The sequence below is a fragment of the Heterodontus francisci genome, chromosome 7 (assembly GCF_036365525.1).
Source record: "Heterodontus francisci isolate sHetFra1 chromosome 7, sHetFra1.hap1, whole genome shotgun sequence".
In the NCBI taxonomy this organism is placed as follows: Eukaryota; Metazoa; Chordata; class Chondrichthyes; order Heterodontiformes; family Heterodontidae; genus Heterodontus; species Heterodontus francisci.
Genome location: NC_090377.1, coordinates 81463228 through 81485986, shown reverse-complemented (window position 1 = coordinate 81485986; position 22759 = coordinate 81463228). Strand labels below are relative to the sequence as shown.

Sequence of the window (22759 nt, the reverse complement as noted above, 5' to 3'; positions counted from 1 at the left end):
CCACCAGCCTCCACATCTCAAGGATCATCCTCCGCCATTTCTGCCACTATCAAACACATCTTCCCTTCCCCTCCTGTCAGCATTCCAAAGGGATTGTTCCCTCTGCAACACTCTGGGCCACTCCTCCATCACCCCCGACACTTCATGCCATTTCAACACACCCACATTTCTGTCCTTGGCCTGCTGAAGTGTTCCAGTGAACGTCAATGCAAGCTCGAGGAGCAGCTTGCAAGCTGGATTAGGCACTCTATGGCCTCGCGGACTCAACATTGAGTTCAACAATTTCAGAGCATGACTGGCCTTTTTTATGTTTTATTTTTAAATATTTTTTAACCATGTGCCTGTTTTTTTTTCCTGTAGACAGAGCTGCTCATTACTCTGCCATTAATACTCTCTCTGGACATATGATTTGTCTTTCACCACAAGCATTAACATGCTCTTAGCCTTTGTCCCATGACACCTTTGGTACTTAATATCTCCGGCCCTCTGCTCTAATCACACACCTTTCTTTTGTTCTCTTCCCCACCAAACCAAACCCACCCTTCACTTGCTTCAAACTTAATTCTTTTCTAACCTTTTCAGGTTCTGAAGGTCACACACCTGAAATGTTAACTCTGTTTCTCTCTCCACAGATGCTGCCTGACCTGCTGAGTATTTGCAACTATTTCAGATTTTCAGCATCTGCAGTATTTTGCTTCTAATTTATATTTGCTAAAATATACAAATTTATTGCGAAAAGCAATGCTTGAGCATGTACATCTAACAACTCTCAGATAACATGGCCCACATAAGGAAAGGTTTTACGACCTCACATTATACTTATTTTGTGTGAAGACGGGCACTTCCTGTTCAGCCAGAGCTGTTATGCAATGTGAATCACTATTGCTCAACAGCAGTTTGCTTCTGAGCACAACTTATCGCTTATCAAGTGCGGGTTGGGCGGCAGCGAGGATGTTGCGCTTCAGCCCTCCCGCCTGAGGGGCGCTAGTTCTGCCTGGCAGCACTGCCCTGGTTTGTGCGGCGCGGCTTCTCTACGTCTCCTTGCAGTTGGACAGCACCATATGGCAAAGTGAAAGTTACGGCTCTGGGGCGGTAAAGTTTAGTCGTTAGAAAGCAGACCAGCGCGCGGTGCCCGGCCTAGCACGAGCGGGGGCAGCCGTCTTGCGCTCGAAAATGCCCAGACGGTAAGTTATCGCGTCTTCCGCCGGGTTTCAGGCGTGTTTGGAGTGCAGGCCGCGATGCCTGGAGCTCCTGGTGCTGAGGAAGTCGGGCAGCGACTGCGATGTGCTGGGTTGCTAACGTGAACGCGCCGCAGGCTAAGGTCGGGGCCCACTCGTACCTGTGTGTGTGGTCGCGCTGTGCTGCGGAGGTTCAAGGGCCTGAGTCAGGCTGAGGCCCCGAGGTCGAGTGGCACCGAGCGCGACTCGGCTCTTTTGCTGCTGGCCACAGATCTGACAAACCTGCTGATTTCCAACTTGGGACTACGTTTCAAACTCCAGTGAAAGCAGCTACTCTGCCTCTGGTTTTAAAAAAACAAGTTTTATTTCGTCTGTAAACTTTGTGATTATAAATGTATCCTTCTGACATTACTTCGTGTTGTAACGATCACAGTTTTAAAAGCTACACTTTAAAGGTGAAATACATCAGTTCTAAGATATGTAATTTCTTGCAGGCTTAACTATTGTTTTCTCGGGCTAGTCCAATAATTTGTTTTAGCTTTCATGAAATGACTTTGCAAATTGATTATTAAAAAAACTTTGCAGGTATTTTTTGTTCTTGGCCTTGAAGTAGTTTATACAATACAGGATAATAGAACAAACTACCGATCTCATTTCACTGCATGTTAAAAATCCATGTTGGAAGAAAACATTTAATGGACATTGGTGGTAAACCCATGTATGTAAATCTAGGAATTGTGATCTGTTAAAAGTTTTCGATATACATAACTAGTGATGTCCAAAATTGAATGAAAACATTAAAATGCAAGATCAGGGTGGTGATAAATATTCATGTTTTTTCGTTGTATATTTAAAATTATTCTTGAATCCAATTTTTATAAAATGGTGTCTCCTTAATGGCTCAGCAAATGTAAGCAGTGAATAACTAAGCCGTTCAGACAGAGTTCTAGATTTGCTTCCTGTTGCATTCTGAGTTATTTGAGCTCAATTCGAGTGACAGTTTGGATTCTACAATTGGCTTCTCCAGCTTTGGTTAGAAGGGAGAGATCAGACAGGCTTTCCACTTGGAATCAATATCCAACAACCCCTGCTGGAATTGCACATGAAAAATTACACTTAGTCCTGATATACCTCCACAGCCGAATAGTCTGCTGGTACACAATGCCGGGCTTTCACACGTGAATATGTGAGATGACTTGACAGTAAAACCTGACCAAATAGTCAGTGCCTTCAGAAGATAAGAAAAGGAGGAAAAAGCTTATCAAAATATCTTCAGACATTAAATGTAATTCTGAAATACTGCATTTTTCCCCCAACTGGAGCTGTGTCCCATCGTGTTTGTACACTAAGCCAGAGAATTTTTTTAATCAATCATGCTTAGCAGTCTTATGCATATCCCCCCCCCCTTTTTTGACTGCTGCTCAGTTATGTGTCCTGTGTCATTGTTCCCATGTATATGCTTGAATTGTACAACCATTAGGCCTCAGAAAGCTTCCAAGGTGAAGGGAGGTTTTAGGTAAGTAGAGCCTTTGAGAATGGTGGGTGTGAGACTTGAGATGATGGGCTGGAGGCCTGACCATTGCGAATGGGGAGACGCCAAAAAATCAATCCAGCAACCAGAAGCTGTCAGTGGCAAGTCTGAACTCGAGGCTATCCCAGGAGTCAGTAATTGAATTATGCTTAATACAGTGGTTTTCGTGTCCAGTATTTTTTTTTGTCTTCATTCCAGGAAGTGGAGTTTTCGACACACTTAATTATTGTAATGTGTTTTATTCCAGAATAATTTGGTTAATCTGTAGTTTAGGTGTCATCCTTGGCTCAATGGTAGCACTCTTGCCTTTATGTCAGGTTGTGCGTTCAAGTCCCAATTCAGAGATTTGAGCCCATGATCTGGGCTGACAAGTTAATGCATTGTTGGTGCTGGAGTGCTTTGGATGAGATGTTATACTGAGGCCCCCCATCTCACCTCTCAAATGAATGTAAAAGATCTATGGCACTATTTGAAGAACAGGGGAGTTCTCCCAATATACTGGCCAATATTTATCCTTCAGCCAACATTACTGAAAGTAAGATTATCTTGTCATTATCACATTTGCTTTTGGACTCTTATTGTGTGCAAATTGACTGCCAGATTCAAAAAAACAGTGACTGCACTTACTCAGTACTTGGCTGTAAAGTGATTTGGGACATCCTGACAGTTGAAATGCACCAAATAAATGCCAGCTCTTTCTCGATGGTATGAAAATGTTCTTGTCTTTTTAGTTTGAGTGTATGTTAATTGTAATCTGTTACATATTTGTGAACTTGGATTGCCACTGCAGATTGTAGCAAGGAATCCCTCAGTTTCATACTTTGACCCCCAAGTCTGCCTGATTTTTCATGTGTCAATGTTCACTTTTGTTAATCATCTGAATTTCCAAATTCATGTCTTTGAACCTGTTTCGATGGGTTTTTAATTTCCCTTTTCTGTGTTTACCTGTGGTTAAAACCAGAAACATTTTGGGTTCTACTTGTGTTTGAGCACAAAGGGGATTAAGGGCGATGGAATTCGAGGGAGGTTAGAAAACTGAATTAAAAATTGTTTAGAATGGAGAAAGCAGAGAGGAGGAGTTAACGGGAGTTTTTTTTTTAGTGTGGTTGGAAGTGGGTTGTCGTGTCCACAGGGTTCTGTTCTAGGGCCACTAGATATCGGTGTAGAGGAAGCTTCTGCAGAATTGACTTGAAAATGTCAGGTTTTTGTGGTGCTACATTCTCTGGCCATAATTCTGACTATATCGTGGTGAAATTGCAGAAACGAATGCAGTGCCCACAGTGCTTTTGTATCTGAATGATGTATTAAATGGCAGTATTCAAATTAGTGCGATGACATTAAAATTCAAACTAAATATAGTACAAAGAGAGATGAATTCTTGCAACATTTTTCATCAAGTTGTCTATTTTATACCTTGAAATGGTGAATAAAGGGGTTACAACAAATAGCTTTGTAAATTTTGTTTTACAAAGAAAATGTTAAAATTGTTCAGCATTGCGTACCTTTTCCAGTTTCAGAAATTTTTTCACTGATTACGTTTGTTGCTCTCATTTGTGATGTTAGCTATGGTTTACCGGGGAACAAATATGCACACCAAGCAATTAATTTATGTTTGAAATTGTCAGATGAATGTTTAAATGTAAATACATTGGATTCTGTATTGAATCTTTTTATTTACTCTTCTGCCTTCCTCGCTTAATAGTGAACATATTTTACTCTGTGATATTCAGTTATTCACAAAGCTGAAAGTCAGACTGATTTGCAGAAGAGCATTTTGATTTATTTATAAATAATATGCAGCCATTCTTAATTCCTTGCCGTTTGTAAGCATGTTTTGAGGACTCCCATGGTTGCCTAATAGTAACCAAATGTAACACTTACCTACGTATTTTGTGCTTTCAGATTTCTAAATAGATAACTTCAATACCCTGATACAAAATCAAAAGTAAATCTGTTTGGATTTGTGAGGTGAGGCTTTGCAACAAAATCACAGCAAGCAAATTTAACTTGGTATCTGTGCCAGATGACTTGTTTTTATTCTTTCTTGGAATGTGAGCATTGCTGGCAAGGCCAGCAGTTGTTGCCCATCTCTAATAGCCCTTGGGAAGGTGGTGGTGAGCCTTGAACCGCTGCAGTCCATCTGGTACAGGTAACACCCACAGTGCTATTAGGAAGGGAGTTCCAGGTTTTTTGACAGTGACAGTGAAGGAATGGTGATATAGTTCCAAGTCAGGATGGTGTGTGGCTTGGAGGGGAACTTGCAGGTGGTGGTGTTCTCATGCGTCTGCTGCCCTTGTTCTTCTACATGGCAGAGGTTGTGGGTTTGGAAGGTGCTGTCAAAGTAGGCTGGGCAAGTTGTAAATGGTACAAAATGCTGCCACTGTGTATTGAAGACGGAGCGAGTGAATGTTTAAGTTGGCGGATGGGGTGCTGATCAAGTGGGCTGCTTTGTCCTGGATGGTGTTGAGCTTCCTGAGTGTTGTTGGAGCTGCACCCATCGAGGCAAGTGGAGAGTATTCCATCACGCCATCACACTCCTGACCTGTGCCTTGTAGATGGTAGACAGGCTTTGAGGAGTCAGGAGATGAGTTATACGCTTCAAGATTCCTCGCTTCTGACTTTCTCTTGCAGCCACAGTATTTATCTGGCTGGTCCAGTTAAGTTTCTGGTCAATGGTAACCCCCATGTTGTTGCTGATGGGATATTCAGTGATCATAATGCCATCGAATATCAAGGGAAGATGGTTAGATTCTCTTTTGTTGGAGATGGTCATTGCCAGGCACTGGTGTGGCACAAATGTTAATTGCCACTTAACAGCCCAAGCCTGCATGTTGTCCATGTCTTGCTGCATGTGGGCATGGACTGCTTCAGTATCTGAGGAGTCGCAAATGGTACTAAACACTATAGTCATCAGCAAACGTCCCGACTTCTCACCTTATAATGAAGCAGCTGAAGATGGTTGGCCTTCAACACCCACAGCCATCTTCCTTTGTGTTCGATATGACTAGCCAGTGGAGAACCCCCCACCTCTGCTGCCGATTCCCATTGACTTTACATTTGCTAGTGCTCCTTGATGCCACATTCAGTCAAATGCTGCCTTAATGTCAAGGGCAGTCACTCTCACCTCACCTCTGGAATTGAACTCTTTTGTCCATGTTTGGACCAAGGCTGTAATGAGGTTTGGAGCCGCGTGACCCTTGCAGAACTGCAGAACATATTTGCAATTTCTGTATTAGCTTACAGATTTTTGTTTTGTGCTGGGTTCTATGTTTCCCATCTTAGCTTGTGCAGATCACTCTTTTGACTCGGCATCAAAGCTGTGTATTCAGTTGTATGTTTTGCATTCTAAATTGATCATGCAGGTATCAGTGATCTAAAGCTCTACTGCTTGTAATCAAGGCTTTAGTAAGAGAATAAGTACTTCAGAAATGTGCATTATCTTTAGGCAGCCTGAATAATTGAGAAATTTCGAAGCAGTGTTGGTGAAGTTGTTCGTCTTCCTTGTAGTTCTGCAATTTAATGAATGTGTTCCCATTGTATGGCTTCTAAACTTAGATCTTGCTTCCAATGTGAATATTTTATAAAGCAACTTTTAATTTGTAGTGTTTAAACTCTAATTGGCAAACCCAAAAGAATATGCTGAGTATCAGGAGCAAAACATCTATTTATGAGTGATGTCCTTGAAGTTTTGTGTATTTTTTTTTGACTGAACCAATAGAACTGAGCAAATGTAACCCCACTATTTAAAAAAGGAGGGAGAGAAAAAACAGGGAATTACAGACCAGTTAGCCTTGCATCAGTAGTGGGGAAAATGCTAGGAGTCTATTATAAAGGATGTGACAGGAGAACACCTGGAAAGCATAAACAGGATTGGACAAAGTCAGCATGGGTTTGCAAAAGGGAAATCACACTTAACAAACCTACTGGAGTTTTTTGAGCATGTAACTAGTAGAATAGATAAGGGAGAACCAGTGGATGTGACATATTTGGATTTTCAGAAAGCTTTTGATAAGGTCTCACATAAGAGGTTAGTGTGCAAAATTAAAGCACATGGGATTGGGGGTAATTTTCTGGCATGAATTGAGAATTGGTTGACAGACAGGAAACAGAGAGTAGGAATAAATGAGTCTTTTTCTGGGTGGCAGGCAGTGACTAGTGGGGTACCGCAGGGATCAGTGCTTGGGCCCCAGCTATTCACAATATATATTTATGACTTGGGTGAGGGAACTAAGTGTAACATTTCCAAGTTTGCAGATGACACAAAGCTGGGTGGGAATGTGAGCTGTGAGGAGGTTGCAAAGAGGCTCCAATGTGATTTGGAAAAGTTGGATGAGTGGGCAAATGCATGGCAGATGCAGTACAACGTGGATAAATGGGAGGTTATCCACTTTGGTTGTAAAAACAGAAAGGCAGATTATTATCTGAATGGTGATAGATTGGGAAAGGGGGAGGTACACCAGTCGCTGAAAGCAAACATTCAAGTACAGCAAGCAGTTAGGAAGGCGAATGGTATGTTGGCCTTCATTGCAAGAGGATTTGAGTACAGGAGCAAGGAGACTTATTGCAGTTATACAGGGCCTTGGTGAGGCCACATCCGGAGTATTGTGTGCAGTTTTGGTCTCCTTATCTGAGGAAGGATGCTCTTGCTATGGAGGGAGTGCAAGGAAGATTTACTAGGCTGTTTCCTTGGATGGCAGGATTGACGTATGAGGAGAGATTGGGTCGACTAGGCCTACATTCACTAGAGTTTAGAAAAAGGCTGCGTTTGCTGACAAAGCTACCACTAGGTGGTGCTGCAGTGGCACATGCACAAATGCAGCATGTGCCACTAAAACATCACAGTCTGCGACTTCAGGCAGCTGCCAGGACTAAAGATGGCGCTGCTCAAATAATCACATGAAGGCAACCTAACCTGAACACATGGCAGCACACAATGGGCGGAGGGAGAGAGCGAGCGAGCGGAGTGGGCCGGGGGAGGGAATGGAGCGGGCTGGGGGCGCGAGTGGAGCGTGACTGGGTGGGCGGGAGCGGAGCGGGCTGGTGGGTGGGGTGGGTAGAGGCCGGAGAGAGCAGCGAGAGGGAGGAGCGGAGCGGCCGGAGAGAGCAGCGAGAGGGAGGAGCGGAGCGGCCGGAGAGAGCAGCGAGAGGGAGGAGCGGAGCGGCCGGAGAGAGCAGCTGGAGAGAGCAGCGAGAGGGAGAGCGGAGCGGTGCGGCCGGAAAACTCATCCGCAGAGGCCGACCAGGCGCGTTGCCTGAAGATGCACACGTCAAGTGATTATGTCATCGGCGCATGTGCTAACTAGTCCTGGCAAGTCAGAACATAGCGCACGCGCAGAGAGCAGGAGCCCGTCTGCGCATGTGCGCACCTTGGTGCAGACTTATGACATCAGTGGCCGGCTGCGTTGTCAGGAATCAGTTTGTTAGAAAAATGAGAGGGGATCTCCTAGAAACCTATAAAATTCTAACAGGACGAGGCGGGCTAGATGCAGGGAGGATGTTCCCGATGTCTGCGGAGTCCAGAACCAGGGGTCACAGTCTCAGGATACGGGATATGCCGTTTAGAACTGAGATGAGAGGATGGTGATCCTGTGAAGTTCTCTACCTTAGAAAGCAGTGGAGGCCAAGTCATTAAATATAATCAAGAAGGAGATAGATATATTAATGCCAAAGGGATCAAGGGATATGGGGAGAAAGCAGGAACAGGGTACTGAATTAGATGATCAGCCATGATCTTTTTTGAATGCAGGCCCAAAGGGCCGAATGGCCTACTCCTATTTTCTATGTTTCCATGAGAAACATTTGACGACTATTAAACAGCTGAAACATTCAGGACTTGTGGAGCAAAGGACAGGGAAAACAGCACCCTAGAAATTTATGGCACAAAAAGAGGCCATTCAGTCCATTATGTCTGTGTTGACTTTTAGCTGGAGCAAAACCATTACCCTGTTCTGTTCTCATTTCTGTGTCTTCATTTGCTTCAAATGATGAATTTGTTGGCTTTAAAAGAGACAGTAGTCTCTTTATCAATTATGCACTGTACAAACAATTCTATGCTTTCACAAGTCTCTGTTCAAAGATATATCTCCTAACTTCGCTCACTTTCTTTGACAATTTTACATTGACCCATCAATACTGAATTCTTAATCAGTGAAATATTTTTCTATTCATTTTGCCGAAAAAAATTATTTTTTATAAAAGTACGCCTCCTCTACTTTTGTGGAAAAGTCCCAGAATCATCACTCCTCATGACGAATTTTGCAGCCAAGTATTGTCCTAACAAGTTTGCACTATGCACTCCCTATGCTTTTGTCCTTTTTATAATCCGGTGCCCAAAACTGTACAGACTGCACTGGCCTAGCTATTGCATTGCACAAATTTATCTTATCCCCTTTGTTATTGTATTCTCTGCCCCATGTATCAGTCCAAAATGCTGTGGCCTTTTTAAAGCTTTATATCGGTGCACATTCAGGGAGTCATATACTTGAGCTCTGTTCCTTTATACTCTTTCCATTCAATGTATACTTGCATTTGTTGTTTTTCTTCCCAAAATACACTTCACATTAAGTTATATGTCAGCAGTCTGCCTGTCCTGTGAACAGGTCTTAGTCCTCCTTTGTCAAACATTGCCCCTTTGTCATCAGTAAAACTCAATATTGTGCTCCTCACACCTAAGTCTAGATAATATATGCATATTGAGAACAAAAGTGAACCCAGCACCGATGCCTGGTTTCTAATCCTACAGACAAAAGGAAAACCTAAGAGAAATGAGCATTCATTTTGATCATATCCTTGTAAAAACCTGATATTTTCTCCTATTTTGATTTTTATTCTGCCTCATGCATGCACCTTCTCCATTGAAGGTTTGAAACCAATAAAGGGACAATTCAATGAGGAACTGCCATCATGTTAGGTTTTCGTATTTCTTGATTCTTGTTAGGCAGATGAATAAAGTAATTTTCCAAAATGGCGCAGTGGTTAGCACCGCAGCCTCACAGCTCCAGTGACCCGGGTTCAATTCTGGGTACTGCCTGTGTGGAGTTTGCAAGTTCTCCCTGTGTCTGCGTGGGTTTCCTCCGGGTGCTCCGGTTTCCTCCCACATGCCAAAGACTTGCAGGTTGATAGGTTAATTGGCCATTATAAATTTCCCCTGGTATAGGTAGGTGGTAGGGAAATATAGGGACAGGTGGGGATGTGGTAGGAATATGGGATTAGTGTAGGATTAGTACAAATGGGTGGTTGATGGTCGGCACAGACTCGGTGGGCCGAAGGGCCTGTTTCAGTGCTGTATCTCTAAACTAAACTAAACTAAAAATTCTTGCTTGTGTCAAAGACCAATAGAAGCAAGACCAAAGTGCTGAGGAAATTGCTGCATTGAGCAAGTGGAAACTTTTGAAAACCTGAGGCAGAACTACCTGCTTTTTGCGGTCACTACAAGAAAAATAAAAGTATATGCATGAAAGATCCCTGTTTAATCTCTCAAATAGAATTCGATGACATGACTTGCGTTTGTTGCGATAAAAAGTACTGCAGTTAGACATGGCCAAACACTACTCGGTTCAGTCAGAGTACATTCCAACTTTGTAGAGAATCCCTCTGATGATTTCATTACTGCAGAATTTTAATCATTAAGGTTACAGATCTTCAGATGCTCATTATCCTTTGGGAAGAACCTTTCTATATTAATTGGGCAAGTACATGAGTAGCTGAGAATCTTCCTAGGTGATTCTCTATGCAGAGGGATATTACTTCAAGGGTCAAATAGACAAAAGTCCTTAAGATGGCTCCTGGGCACTCAGCTCCCAAGGGAGCTGTTCACATCTGTCCTTGGCCATCTGCTGCCATCCGTTGCTCTTTATCCCCACTAAATCCTCAATTCTGTTTAAGTTCCCCTGATTCTAACAGTGGATGCATTTTTAGCCCAAACTTCAAGTTAACTGTTAGTTTAACCAGCCTCTGTCTGATGGTACAAACCCCATCCCCTGACCTTACCTTGTGAGATCTGGTTAAGATCTCAAATCTGGCTTCAAATTCCTGGCTTCACTGGACATCTAGATCATGTTTCTGCGCTGGGCTATATTGGAAAAAATAGAAGTCTCTGCTTCCATCTATAATCTGCTGCCCTTTTTTTTGTTTTTCTAATGTGAGTTGTGGAAAAGATCTGGAAAAATCTAGATCTTTGAAACTTGGCTTCAAATTTCTGGACTTAACTCCACATAAAGATGCTTTTGCTCTGGACTACACTGGTTATAACACAAGACCCAACTTTGTCTCTGAATTGCTGCTCTGTTATATTTGAAGTAACTTTAATCAGTTTACTGCCCTTCCCCCACCACTGCTGTGATTGAGAGACTTCAATCTCCTGCTGAGCCTGTCTGGCCACTGGTTATACTGGTTTTTCCACTTCAGCCTATTCCTGGCCTGAAAATCACTTGCCTGCGCTGAGTTCACTCCTAAGCAACCTACAGTCACCTCAGACTGACCACCTGAGGGCGTAGGAGCTGGAGGATTTGGGGGATGGCGGTGGCAACCTGGAGATGGGAAGCAGTGACCTGTCACTGCACCCTTCGCACACCTGGAGGATAAGATCACAGCTACTTTTCTGCTGATCTTGGGCCCTGTCGGTTGGTACCTTTTTTAAGATTAAAAACAAGATCAAGCTAATGGTTGAGGGAGTAAACTGACAAAATCTGATGTGGAGTTGCTTTAGGCGGTTGGTGTTTCCCTCAAGTTAGCATCTTGTGGCAGCTCCTGCAACCAAATAGGCCCCTGACGTATAGGCTTTCGGCCTTCCTCTGGACGACAGCCTACGAGGTTGACAACAGGGTGTAGATGCTAGGCAAGTATGCACCTCCTAAAACCATGCCTGGACTACGCAGAAAACAAAGAAAGATAACCTTTCAGCTTGGAAGCTGGAATGTGAGGACTATGTGTCATGGAATGAACAGTGACTCACAATCCACAGCTAGTGTATGCAAGACCGCCCTGATTGACTGTGAGCTACACAAGCTTGGTGTCGACATTGCTGCTGTATAAGAAACACAGCCTCTCTATTCGAGAGGCTAATTACACCTACTGGCATGGAAAGAGCGCTGAAGATCGCCGTGAGCATGATGTCGGCTTCGCAGTGAGCAACCGGCTGACAGTCAATTGAGCCACCAGTAGCAACCTTGGAGCGTCTCATCACTCTGTGGTTATCAACCGATAGAGGCACAGTCAACATCATGTGCGTCTACGCACCAGCTCTGAATGCCAGCATCTCAGATAAAGAGCATTTCTGCGACTCCTTCGGTGATTTGTGAGGAACATCCCAAATGGCGAGAGGCGTTCCATCCTGGGTGATTTCAATGGACGTGTTTGGGGCAGTGGTTAATGGCCAACATGCCTCGGTCGTCATGGGGTAGGCAAGATCAACGATAATGGACAATGCTGCCTTGAGCTTTGTACTCTGAATGAACTTGGCATTACCAACACCTCCTTCCTGGGCAGTCATTGCCACAAGGTATCATGGTGTCACCCAAGGTCTGGTCATTGGCAGTGACTAGACCTAGTCACCACGAGGAGGCGGGATCTTCCCATTGTTCTTCACACCCGTACTTCAGTGTGATTGGCTACTTACCCTGCTTGATGACATCACTGTTGCTGAATGCCGAGAGATCGCCCTGACTTTGCACCAGATTCAAACTAAAATCAGGAAAGGGGAAATCCATGCCTCAGATCACTAGTACTTTGTGGACTGTTCTCTTTGAGGGCAGTGGTGATCGGAGTATTGCCATATTTGGGAGAGAGGACCTGGCAGCATTTTTGGAAACAGGAAATTCATAGAAACCATAGAAAAGTTACGGCACAGAAAGAGGCCATTCAGCCCATCGTGTCTGCACCGGCTGTAAAAACTAGCCGTGCAATCTAATCCCACCTTCCAGCACCTAGTGCGCAGCCTTGAAGGTTACAGGACTTCAGATGTGGGTATAGGTACCTTTTAAATGAGTTGCAGGTTTCTGCGCCTACCACCCTCTGCATGATGAGGATTTTCCACATGTCCCCTCTAATCCTCTACCAATCATCTTAAATCTGTGCCCCTTGGAAATTGACCTCTCTGCTAGGGGAAACAGGTACTTCGTGTCTACGCTATCTAGGTCCTTCATAATTATATATATCTCAATTAAGTCACCCATCAGCCTCCTCTGTTTTAAGGAAAACAACCCTAGCCTTCCCAATTTTTCCTCACAGCTGCAATTTTAAAGCCCTGGCAACATTCTTATTAATCTCCTCTATTCTGTCCAGATCAATTATGTTGTTCCTGTAATGTGGTGACCAGAATTGTATTCAGTACTCTAGCTGTGGCCTCACCAGTGTTTTATACAGTTCCCGCATTACATCCCTGCTTTTGTATTCTATACCTCAACCAATAAACAAAAGCATTCCATAATGCAGCCTTCACCACATTATCTACCTGTGCTGCCACTTTCAGGGACCTGTGGATGTGCACTCCAAGGTCTCTCACTTTCTCTCTTCCTTTCAATATCCTCCTGTTTGTTGTGTATTCCCTCGCTTTGTTTGCCCTCCCCTAATGCATTACCTCACACTTCTCCGGATTGAATTCCATTTGCCACTTTTCCGTCCACTCAACCAAACCATTGATATCATTCTGGAGTCTACAGCTGTCCTCTTCGGCGTCAACTACACAGCCAATTTTTGTGTCGTCTGCAAATTTCCTATTCATACCTCCCACATTTAAGTCCAAATCATTAATATATACCACAAACAGCAAGGGACCCAACACCGAGCCCTGTGGAATACCACTAGAAACAGCCTTCCATTTGCCAAAACACCCGTCGACCATTACCCTTTGTTTCCTGTCACTGAGCCAATTTTGGATCCAACCTGCCACATTCCCCTGTATTCCATGGACTTTTACTTTTCTGTCCAATCTGCCATGTGGGACCTTGTCAAATGCCTTACCGAAATCCATGTAGACAACATCCACTGCACTACCCTCATCAATCCTTCTTGTTACTTCCTCAACAAATTCAATTAAGTTAGTAAGACACGACCTTCCCTTAACAAATCCATGCTTACTATTCCTGATTAATCGGTGCCTTTCTAAGTGGCAGTTTATCCTGTCTCGCAGAGTTGATTGTAATAATTTGCCCATCACTGAAGTCAGACTGACTGGCCTATGATTATTTGGTCTAGCCCTCGCACCCTTTTTAAACAATGGTACAACGTTTGCAGACCTCCAGTTCTCTGGTACCTCACCTGTATCTCGTGAGGATTTGAAGATGATTCTCAGAGCATCAACTATTTCCTCCCTGGCTTCCTTGAACAGCCTGGGATGCAATCCATCCGGTCCTGGCGATTTATCCACATTCAAGGATGTCAGACCCTCTGGTACTTCCCCTCTCATTATGCTTATCGTATCTAATATTTCGCACTTCTCTTTTACGACAATGTCTGTATCATCCCTCTCCTTTGTGAAGACAGACAAAGTACTCATTAAGAACCCTGCCCACATCTTTTGCATCCACACCTAAATTCCCTTGTACATCTCAGACCCTACCCTTTCCTTAGTTATTCTCTTGCTCTTAATGTACTGATAAAACATCTTTGGGGTTTCCTTGATTTTACATGCCAATATTTTTTCATGTCCTTTCTTTGCTTTTCGAATTCCCTTTTTTACTTCTCCCCTGCACTTTCTATGCACCTCTCGGCTTTCTGAAGTATTAAGTTTTTTGGGACTGTCATCAGCTTTGTCTGCTTTATCTTAGCCTGTATGTTTCTAGATAACCAGGGGGCTCTAAATTTGGCAGTTTCACCCTTTTTCTTTGTGCGGACGTGTCTACACTATGCCTGTAGTATCTCGCTTTTGAATGCCTCCCACTGGTTTGCCACTAAGTTTCTTAAAAGTCCACTTTGGCCAGATGATCTCTCAGCTTTGTAAAATTTGCTTTCCCCCAATTTAGAACTGTTATTCCTGTTCTAACATTGTCTTTTTCCATAATAATGCTAAATTTAACTATTATTGTCACGATCTCCAAAATAGACACCCATTGCTACTTCATTCACTTACCCAGCTTCATTTCCTAAGACTAAACCTAGAATTGTGACCCATCTTGTTGGGTTATGTGCTGGCTAAAAAAGTTCTCTTGAATACAGTTCAAGAATTTTGTGACTCTGTGCCCTTCATGCTGTTTGTATCTTTTTGATATTAGGGTAGCTGGAATCCGCTTGCTAATCTAGCTTAAACCATCCCCAACAGCACTAGCAAAACTTCCTGCAAGGACATTCAGCCCGGTCCTGTTCAGGTGCAGACTGTCGGGCTTCCCCAGAACTGGTCCCAATGTCCCAGCAATCTCAAGGCTTCCCTCCTGCGCCATCTGTCCAGCCACGCATTCATCTGGTGTATTCTCCTATTTCTATACTCGCTAGTACATGGTGTTGGGAATAATCCGGATAACTATCTTTTGAGGTGCTGCTTGCTAATCTGTTTCCTAACTCCCTAAACTCAGCCTGCAGGACCTCATCTCTTTTTCCACTTAGATTGTTGGTACCAGTGTGGACCGTGACCTCTGGCTGTATACCCTCACCCTCCAGAATACTCTCTATCCAATCAGTAATATCCATTATCCTTGCAGCAGGGAGGCCACATACTATCCTGGAATCAAGTATGCGACCACAGAAACGCCTGTCTGTTCCCCTAACTATGGAATCCCTTACTGCTATTGTGCTCCTGTTTTTTCTGCTCCCTCCCTGCATAGCTGAGCCACCCATGATCCTCTGGTCATGACTCGCTGCACTCTCCAGAGGAAACCTCTCTCCCATCGGTACTCAGAACTGAATACCGGTTAGAAAGTGGGATGCCCTCCAGGCTCCCCTGCACTACCTGCCTTGTCCTTCTTATCTGTTTGGCAGCCACCCAGTCCCCCTCTGCCTGCGCTTTCTTTAGCTGCGGGGTGACCACCTCCTGCAACATGCCATCCACATAAATCTTATCCTTGCGAATGCACCTCAGTGACTCCAGCTGCTCCTTGAGTTCCAAGATTCAGCTTCGAGTTTTTGCTTTTGGCGGCACTTCATGCACATGTAGTTCTCTAGGACATGGGCAGGAACCTGGAGTCCCCACATGACATAGGATGTGTATTCGGCGGGTGTGAGCAGTCCTGCCATGCCTCGAATTGTTTATTTACTGCAATTAAATTGGAAGTGAAATAAACACAAAATGGTTATAAATAAAACGAACAAATGGGCAGCCACCTATTGACTACTGGTACTTTAGCTTCTACTTGGTAGATAGACTTAAATGTTAGAGAAACAATAATCAGAAAAAAAGTGAAATACCCATTAGATAGTCACTAACTAACTCCCTGTGCTTTGCTGCACTCTCTCCACCTTTCACGCTGTTTGAAGCTCCGAAGTCTCATTCAGTACCTGCCCGCTTACCTGTGATGCTCACTTACCAAAACTAATCTACCTTGCCACTATTAATATACCCGACCAATACGAAAATATTACCAATAGTAGTAATAACCTCAGTAATAAACCTTACTGCTTTAAAATAAAACAGAATAGGAGACTCCCCAGCTTTTCCTTTCTGCTTGTATGCCTTAATTCATCATAAAGTATTACATTTTAATTTTGTTTTTTTCTCATTTGTAGCTATTTACACATGCACCCATGACTAACCCAGCTATTTGCAGATACTCCCTAAGAGCAGTTACACAACAACCAATCACCTTGTAGCTTTCCTGTGATGTCACTGTTCACTTTTTTTCCAAACTCTGGCGTGCCTGGACTCCTGTCTGCTGCTCTCCCGAAAGGTCAGCGCTGATCCCTTTCTTCTGCCCCACTCTGCTTCCTCGAAGTTTTGCAACAGCACTTTTCCAAGTTTGAGGTGAAAATCTGTTTCAGCTTTTTAAAATATTTCGAATGCTTACTCTAGAATTGCCAATTAAAGTAAATGTGCACATTACATTTTAAATAAAAAAGTAAGATGGTGTTCCAGCTCATTGCTCCCTTACAGGAGTTCTGCCTGTGTTTAAAATGCCTGTAGCTCCTTTCTAGGCTGTGGCCTGGGTGAAAATGGCTTTAAGCATGTTCCTGGATCATGGTTAGGCATGAGGCTGAAAGTTGTTTTTTTTTGGTTGGAGGTGGGATTTATGTGATTGGGTTGGGTACTCCAGAGTAGGAAAGGTGGGAAGCAGAGAGGCCCGGATGTTTGCATCATGTCCGATGCTTCATTTTGACAGCTCCCAGATGGTGCTGAAGCCTGAACTCCTCAATTAGAGGCAAGTATAACAAATAGATAAGTTTTAACATGAAAGTGTGCGATATGTTTAAATGTATTCGAGATATGGAATCTTGGGTACAAATGTGTATTTGTGTCTCCCACAGTAGGTATAAATACTTTTAATTTCTTTGACATGCTAGTTACTTTTCATTGTTTCTGTAAGTCTGCACGCGATATTCTGTAATTGCATGAATGAGCAGCACCTGTATAGTTTTTATTCCTGCTCGCTACCTCAATTAGTTTGTTCTGCACTTTGTTTTTATGCTTAAAAGGAAACAAGTTGTTAATTTTGAAGGATTCATCTGAGTGTTAAAGGTTCACTTGGCTTTTAGTGTTATCTTGTCTTTGGCCTCCTTATCTCGAGAGACAATGGGTAAGCGCCTGGAGGTGGTCAGTGGTGTGTGGAGCAGTGCTTGGAGTGGCTACAAAGGCCAAATCTAGAGTGACAGGCTCTTCCACAGGTGCTGCAGAAAATTTTGTTTTTCGGGGCTGTTACACAGTTGGCTCTCCCCTTGCGCTTCTGTCTTTTTTCCTGCCAACTGCTAAGTCTCTTCGACCCGCCACACTTTAGCCCCGCCTTTATGGCTGCCCGCCAGCTTTGGCGAACGCTGGCAACTGACTCCCACGACTTGTGATCAATGTCACAGGACTTCATGTCGCGTTTGCAGACGTCTTTAAAGCGGAGACATGGACGGCCGGTGGGTCTGATACCAGTGGCAAGCTCGCTGTACAATGTGTCTTTGGGGATCCTGCCATCTTCCATGCAGCTCACATGGCCAAGCCATCTCAAGCGCCGCTGACTCAGTAGTGTGTATAAGCTGGGGATGTTGGCCACCTCGAGGCCTTCTGTGTTGGAGATACGGTCCTGCCACCTGATGCCAAGTATTCTCCGGAGGCAGCGAAGATGGAATGAATTGAGACGTCGCTCTTGGCTGACATATGTTGTCCAGGCCTTGCTGTCGTAGAGCAAGGTACTGAGGACACAGGCTTGAAACGCTCAGACTTTTGTGTTCCATGTCAGTACGCCATTTTTCCACTCCCTCTTGGCCAGTCTGGACATGGCAGTGGAAGCCTTTCCCATGCGCTTGTTGATTTCTGCATCTAGAGACAGGTTACTGGTGATAGTTGAGCCTAGGTAGGTGAACTCTTGAACCACTTCCAGAGCGTGGTCGCCAATATTGATGGATGGAGCATTTCTGACGTCCTGCCTCATGATGTTCGTTTTCTTGAGGCTGATGGTTAGGCCAAATTCATTGCAGGCAGCCGCAAACCTGTCGATGAGACTCTGCAGGCACTCTTCAGTGTGAGATGTTAAAGCAGCATCGTCAGCAAAGAGGAGTTCCCTGATGAGGACTTTCCGTACTTTGGACTTCGCTCTTAGACGGGCAAGGTTGAACAACCTGCCCCCTGATCTTGTGTGGAGGAAAATTCCTTCAGAGGACTTGAACGCATGTGAAAGCAGCAGGGAGAAGAAAATCCCAAACACTGTGGGTGCGAGAACACAGCCCTGTTTTACGCCACTCAGGATAGGAAAGGGGGCTGATGAGGTGCCGCTATGCTGAATTGTGCCTTTCATATTGTCATGGAATGAGGTGATGATACTTAGTAACTTTGGTGGACATCCGATCTTTTCTAGTAGTCTGAAGAGACCACGTCTGCTGACTAGGTCAAAGGCTTTGGTGAGATCAATGAAAGCAATGTAGAGGGGCATCTGTTGTTCACGGCATTTCTCCTGTATCTGACGAAGGGAGAACAGCATGTCAACGGTCGATCTCTCTGCACGAAAGCCGCACTGTGCCTCAGGGTAGACGCGCTCGGCCAGCTTCTGGAGCCTGTTTAAAGCGACTCGAGCGAAGACTTTCCCCACTATGCTGAGCAGGGAGATTCCACGGTAGTTGTTGCAGTCACCGCAGTTACCTTTGTTTTTATAGAGGGTGATGATATTGCCATCGCGCATGTCCTGAGGTACTGCTCCCTCGTCCCAGCACAGGCATAGCAGTTCATGTAGTGCTGAGAGTATATCAGGCTTGGCACTCTTGATTATTTCAGGGGTAATGCTGTCCTTCCCAGTATTACAAGCACAAAAACAGGTCACTTGGCCCAATAGGCCCATGCTCCACACCGGCCTTTTCCCAACCTTCTTTGTCTTAGCCCATCAATATCCCTTTCTATTTTTATCTTCCTCGTGTTTATCTAGCTTTCCCTTAAATGCACCTATGCACTTGACTCAACTGCTCCTTGTGGTAATAAGTTCCAAATAACCACTTATTGTCTGTTGTCTGCCTTATTCTATCACTGGATGGAGGGAGAGAGAAGGAATCAGGATTACATTCAGTGCACCTCTTGAGGTTTCATTGTGCATGGCTAGTTTTTTTTTAATCAATGCACGTTCCCTTTAAAAAAAAAATTTGTGCAGCCGCACATGCGTATTTACATGGAACAAAGTCTGTACCGCACCTTCCAGGTGACTGCACATGAACATAACTTAGCAGGAGCATTGAATACAATGTGCTGTTTTACACTTTGTGAATGGCCTGTCTTGCTGTAAATGAAAGGCCCAGATTTTGCAGTTGTAATGACGGTGAAACTGTCAGTGTTCACCATTATTGCATTGTGAAACATGCCACACATGCACAGTTAAGTGCGGAAATCCAAAAGTTGCTAGGTGATCTCCTTTCCCCCCCCCCCCTCTAACGTTCCACTGGTTGCGCTGTTGGAAATCCTCGCAGATGGAAATTGATTAGAAAGCACTGAATTTAAGTTGTTTCGACTGAGGTGGGAGCAATGCACTGTCAATTTGGTCCCGTTCCTCAGGTCACAGCATATTATTGACGTTTTCCCCACCTACCAGCGTAAAACAGTCCAAACCAGGTATCTTTAAGCAACAATAAATTAACTTTATCAATAAACTAAATCTTAAACACAGTTGAGATAAATCTATGTCTAAAAGACTTTATAACTTATTTTCTAACCTTCATGCGCACACGCATGTGTTCAAAAACCAGCAGTTAACCGGTTTCAATAAAATTAGAGTTGTTTCTTAGGAATAAATAAATCACTGGGTTGTAAGTCTTTGTTGGTTATATTCTCTGTTCAATTCGGTGTTCCAGACCTGAACAGTCAGATGTCACTTGAAGTCTGCAGGTGAATTCGACGAACAGTGTTTAATGGATAGGCATTGAAAGCATTTCGGTTGCAGCAGGCGTCATACAGTTCTTTCAACAAGGAGAATGGGAACAAATCTGTTTGGATTTTGAAATTGATAGTCTTTCAGTAGAAATTTTACTCAGAATTCCAGCAAACACAAACAGACAATCAAGAGTCAGTCCTGAAGCAAAGACTTCTTAGGGTTTGGAAGTTTAAAAAATGGAATTTGCTACCTCCAACAATACAGATGTTCTCTTCTGGAGTTTTTCTCTGCTTAGGCAATACAGAGCCTGAAGATAAATGTAGATTTTTCCTGCTGAGAGAGATCCTTTCTTCAGTGTAGAACATGCTTCGCTGGTTTTCAGTTCAAACTAGTTCTGGCCAGTCTTTACAGTCAAAAGTCACAATGCAACATGTGACTTCTGTCCTGCTGTTGCCTCAAACAGGTGCAGCTGCTGGCACACTGTGCCCCTTAGCTTTTAAAGGCACACTGTTTTTAAACAGAGTCCTAAAGGAACTCTGTTCTTAAACAGGAGAAAAAAAACAGTTCTATGACAAAGGGAGCTTCCACTTCACTATTATTCTTGCTGTAAAAACCGTTGGAAAGGTTGCACCTTGTTGTATGAGATGCACTGGGTTTTTAAAGGTGTTCTAAGTCATAAGTACTGCTCAACAATCTCTTGGCTCTATAGAAACTAATTTTATATCTGTCGTCTTTAAGCTTCTCTCTTAATCCCATTTGTATGTCCCAATCATTATTTCACTCTTTGTAAAATAATAAAAGGTGAGCAATAAAACCTGCATGATCTTTCATCAGAGTTCTGATGAAAGGTCACGCAGACCCGAAGCATTAACTGTTTTTCTCTCCGCAGATGCTGCCTGACCTAAGTATTTCCAGCGTTTTCGGTTTTTGTTTCAGATTTCCAGTATCTGCAGTATTTTGCTTCTGGATAAAACCTGCTTGTTGCTTCCTGGTTTGCTGTCTGAGAATTCTTCAGTGTGATTGGCTGCTTCTCCTGCTTGATGATATCACTGTTGCTGGACAGCAGAAATCCTCTATATCTGGTGTGAGAATGAAATTAACATTGGGAAAGGTGAAATCCATGTCACAAACATCGCTAGTTCTTTGTGGACAGCTTTCTTCGAGATTAGCAGTGAACGCTGTTACTTCACCACTGACCACAAAATCCTAGTCATTTTTTTAAAAATTCTGGTCTTCCAATGCCTTCCAAAATGTCTTTATTAGACTGATAATGGAAACATGTTTGGTCAGCACCTGGATGTTTTGTTTGGAGCCCACATAGCAATTATAATTCGGGTAGTTACCAAAAACTGAGAAAAGGTTGTAACAGGGAACATTTTTGAAGTTAGTTTGTTTACCATTGCTATTGGTCGCTGTTCATTGACTGCTGATATTTGCTGACTGGATTGTTTATTCTTGTCCTTATTCGGTTGTCCTTGTTTCTGCTTGGAATGGCATGTTGCCTCCCTGTTAAGTTATGATTTGTGCTGTTATGTGCATATGAAATTTCATTGCAGATTGAATTGGTCACACGGCTAAAAACTGCACTTAAAAACTCAAGTTACTTTTTTGGGGAAAAGTATCTCCAAGTTCAGTTTATGCTTTGAAGAGATTTATTCAGAGAAGAACAGCAAATAAACAAATGACAATAAAAAAACAAATGGCACATTCATTGTACAAGCAGCTAATTGAGTGTTAGGAGTTATTTATATGATTTGAAAACGTCATTGTTTACAAGTTGTATATGCAAACAACATTAGTTGTTTGATGCTTGAAGCAGCAGGCTTTGGTGTATTCAGTTGCCTTGTGCGAATATGAAATGTGGTGAGACTAGCTATGTTTAGGACCTTTCGCCAATTGGGAGGAACCAAAGCATCATCAGAAAAAAGTTGCCAATTGGGAGGAGCCAAAGCATCATAAGAAAAAAGTTGCCAATAAAACTGAACCCAGTAATTCAAGCTACAGCCAGGCACTTCAAGTTGAGCCCGAGACCAGACAGTGAAGTAGACCTTTGTGAGAAAATGCTCTCCAGCGTTTACAACAGAATTCATGCATCTCTAGTAGTAAATTTGAACATTTTATTCTGGATTGTTTAATAAATGTCAGATCTTGTATTCTAAAATTTATTCGTGAAAGTTTTCGGCTGGGGAAAAAAAGTCAAGGTGGATAAAACTAAGCTCGCAAATTGATTTCCGTGATTTCTGCAAGTTGAGACTGAGAGATTGTTAGCTTTGGAAGTAGAAGAACAATTTTCTTCGGTTCTACGTTCCTTGTATTCAAATGCCTTCATGTTCTAGCCCCTCCCTATCTCTAATCATCTCCCGACCTACACCCCTCAGATATCTGCCTTTCTCTAATTCCAGCTTCTTGAGCAACCCTGATTTTAATCACTCCACCATTGGTGGCTGTGCCTTAAACTGCATGGATCCTAAGCTTTGGGATTCCTTCCCTAAACCTGTCTGCCTCTCTTTCAGCCTTTTAAGGCGCTCCTTTAAACCTATCTCTTTGAGCTTTTTGGTCTTCTACCCTATTGTCACTTTGTGTCTCTGTGAAGCTCCTTGGGAAGTTTTATTACATTAAAGGTGCTATATAAATAC

At 43.4% G+C, this 22759-nt stretch overlaps 1 protein-coding gene across 2 annotated transcripts in view; it reads left to right on the top strand.

The window, feature by feature from the left end:
* Positions 1-991: 991 nt before the first annotated feature.
* The window catches only part of cwc22 (CWC22 spliceosome associated protein homolog), a 151971-nt gene continuing 130203 nt past the window's right edge, over positions 992-22759 (top strand). For both annotated transcript variants that reach the window (XM_068035535.1, XM_068035534.1), the window contains exon 1: positions 992-1184. In XM_068035535.1, the coding sequence (XP_067891636.1) occupies positions 1174-1184 (11 nt within the window). In that variant the 5' untranslated portion in view covers positions 992-1173. The remainder of the gene's footprint in view (positions 1185-22759) is intronic.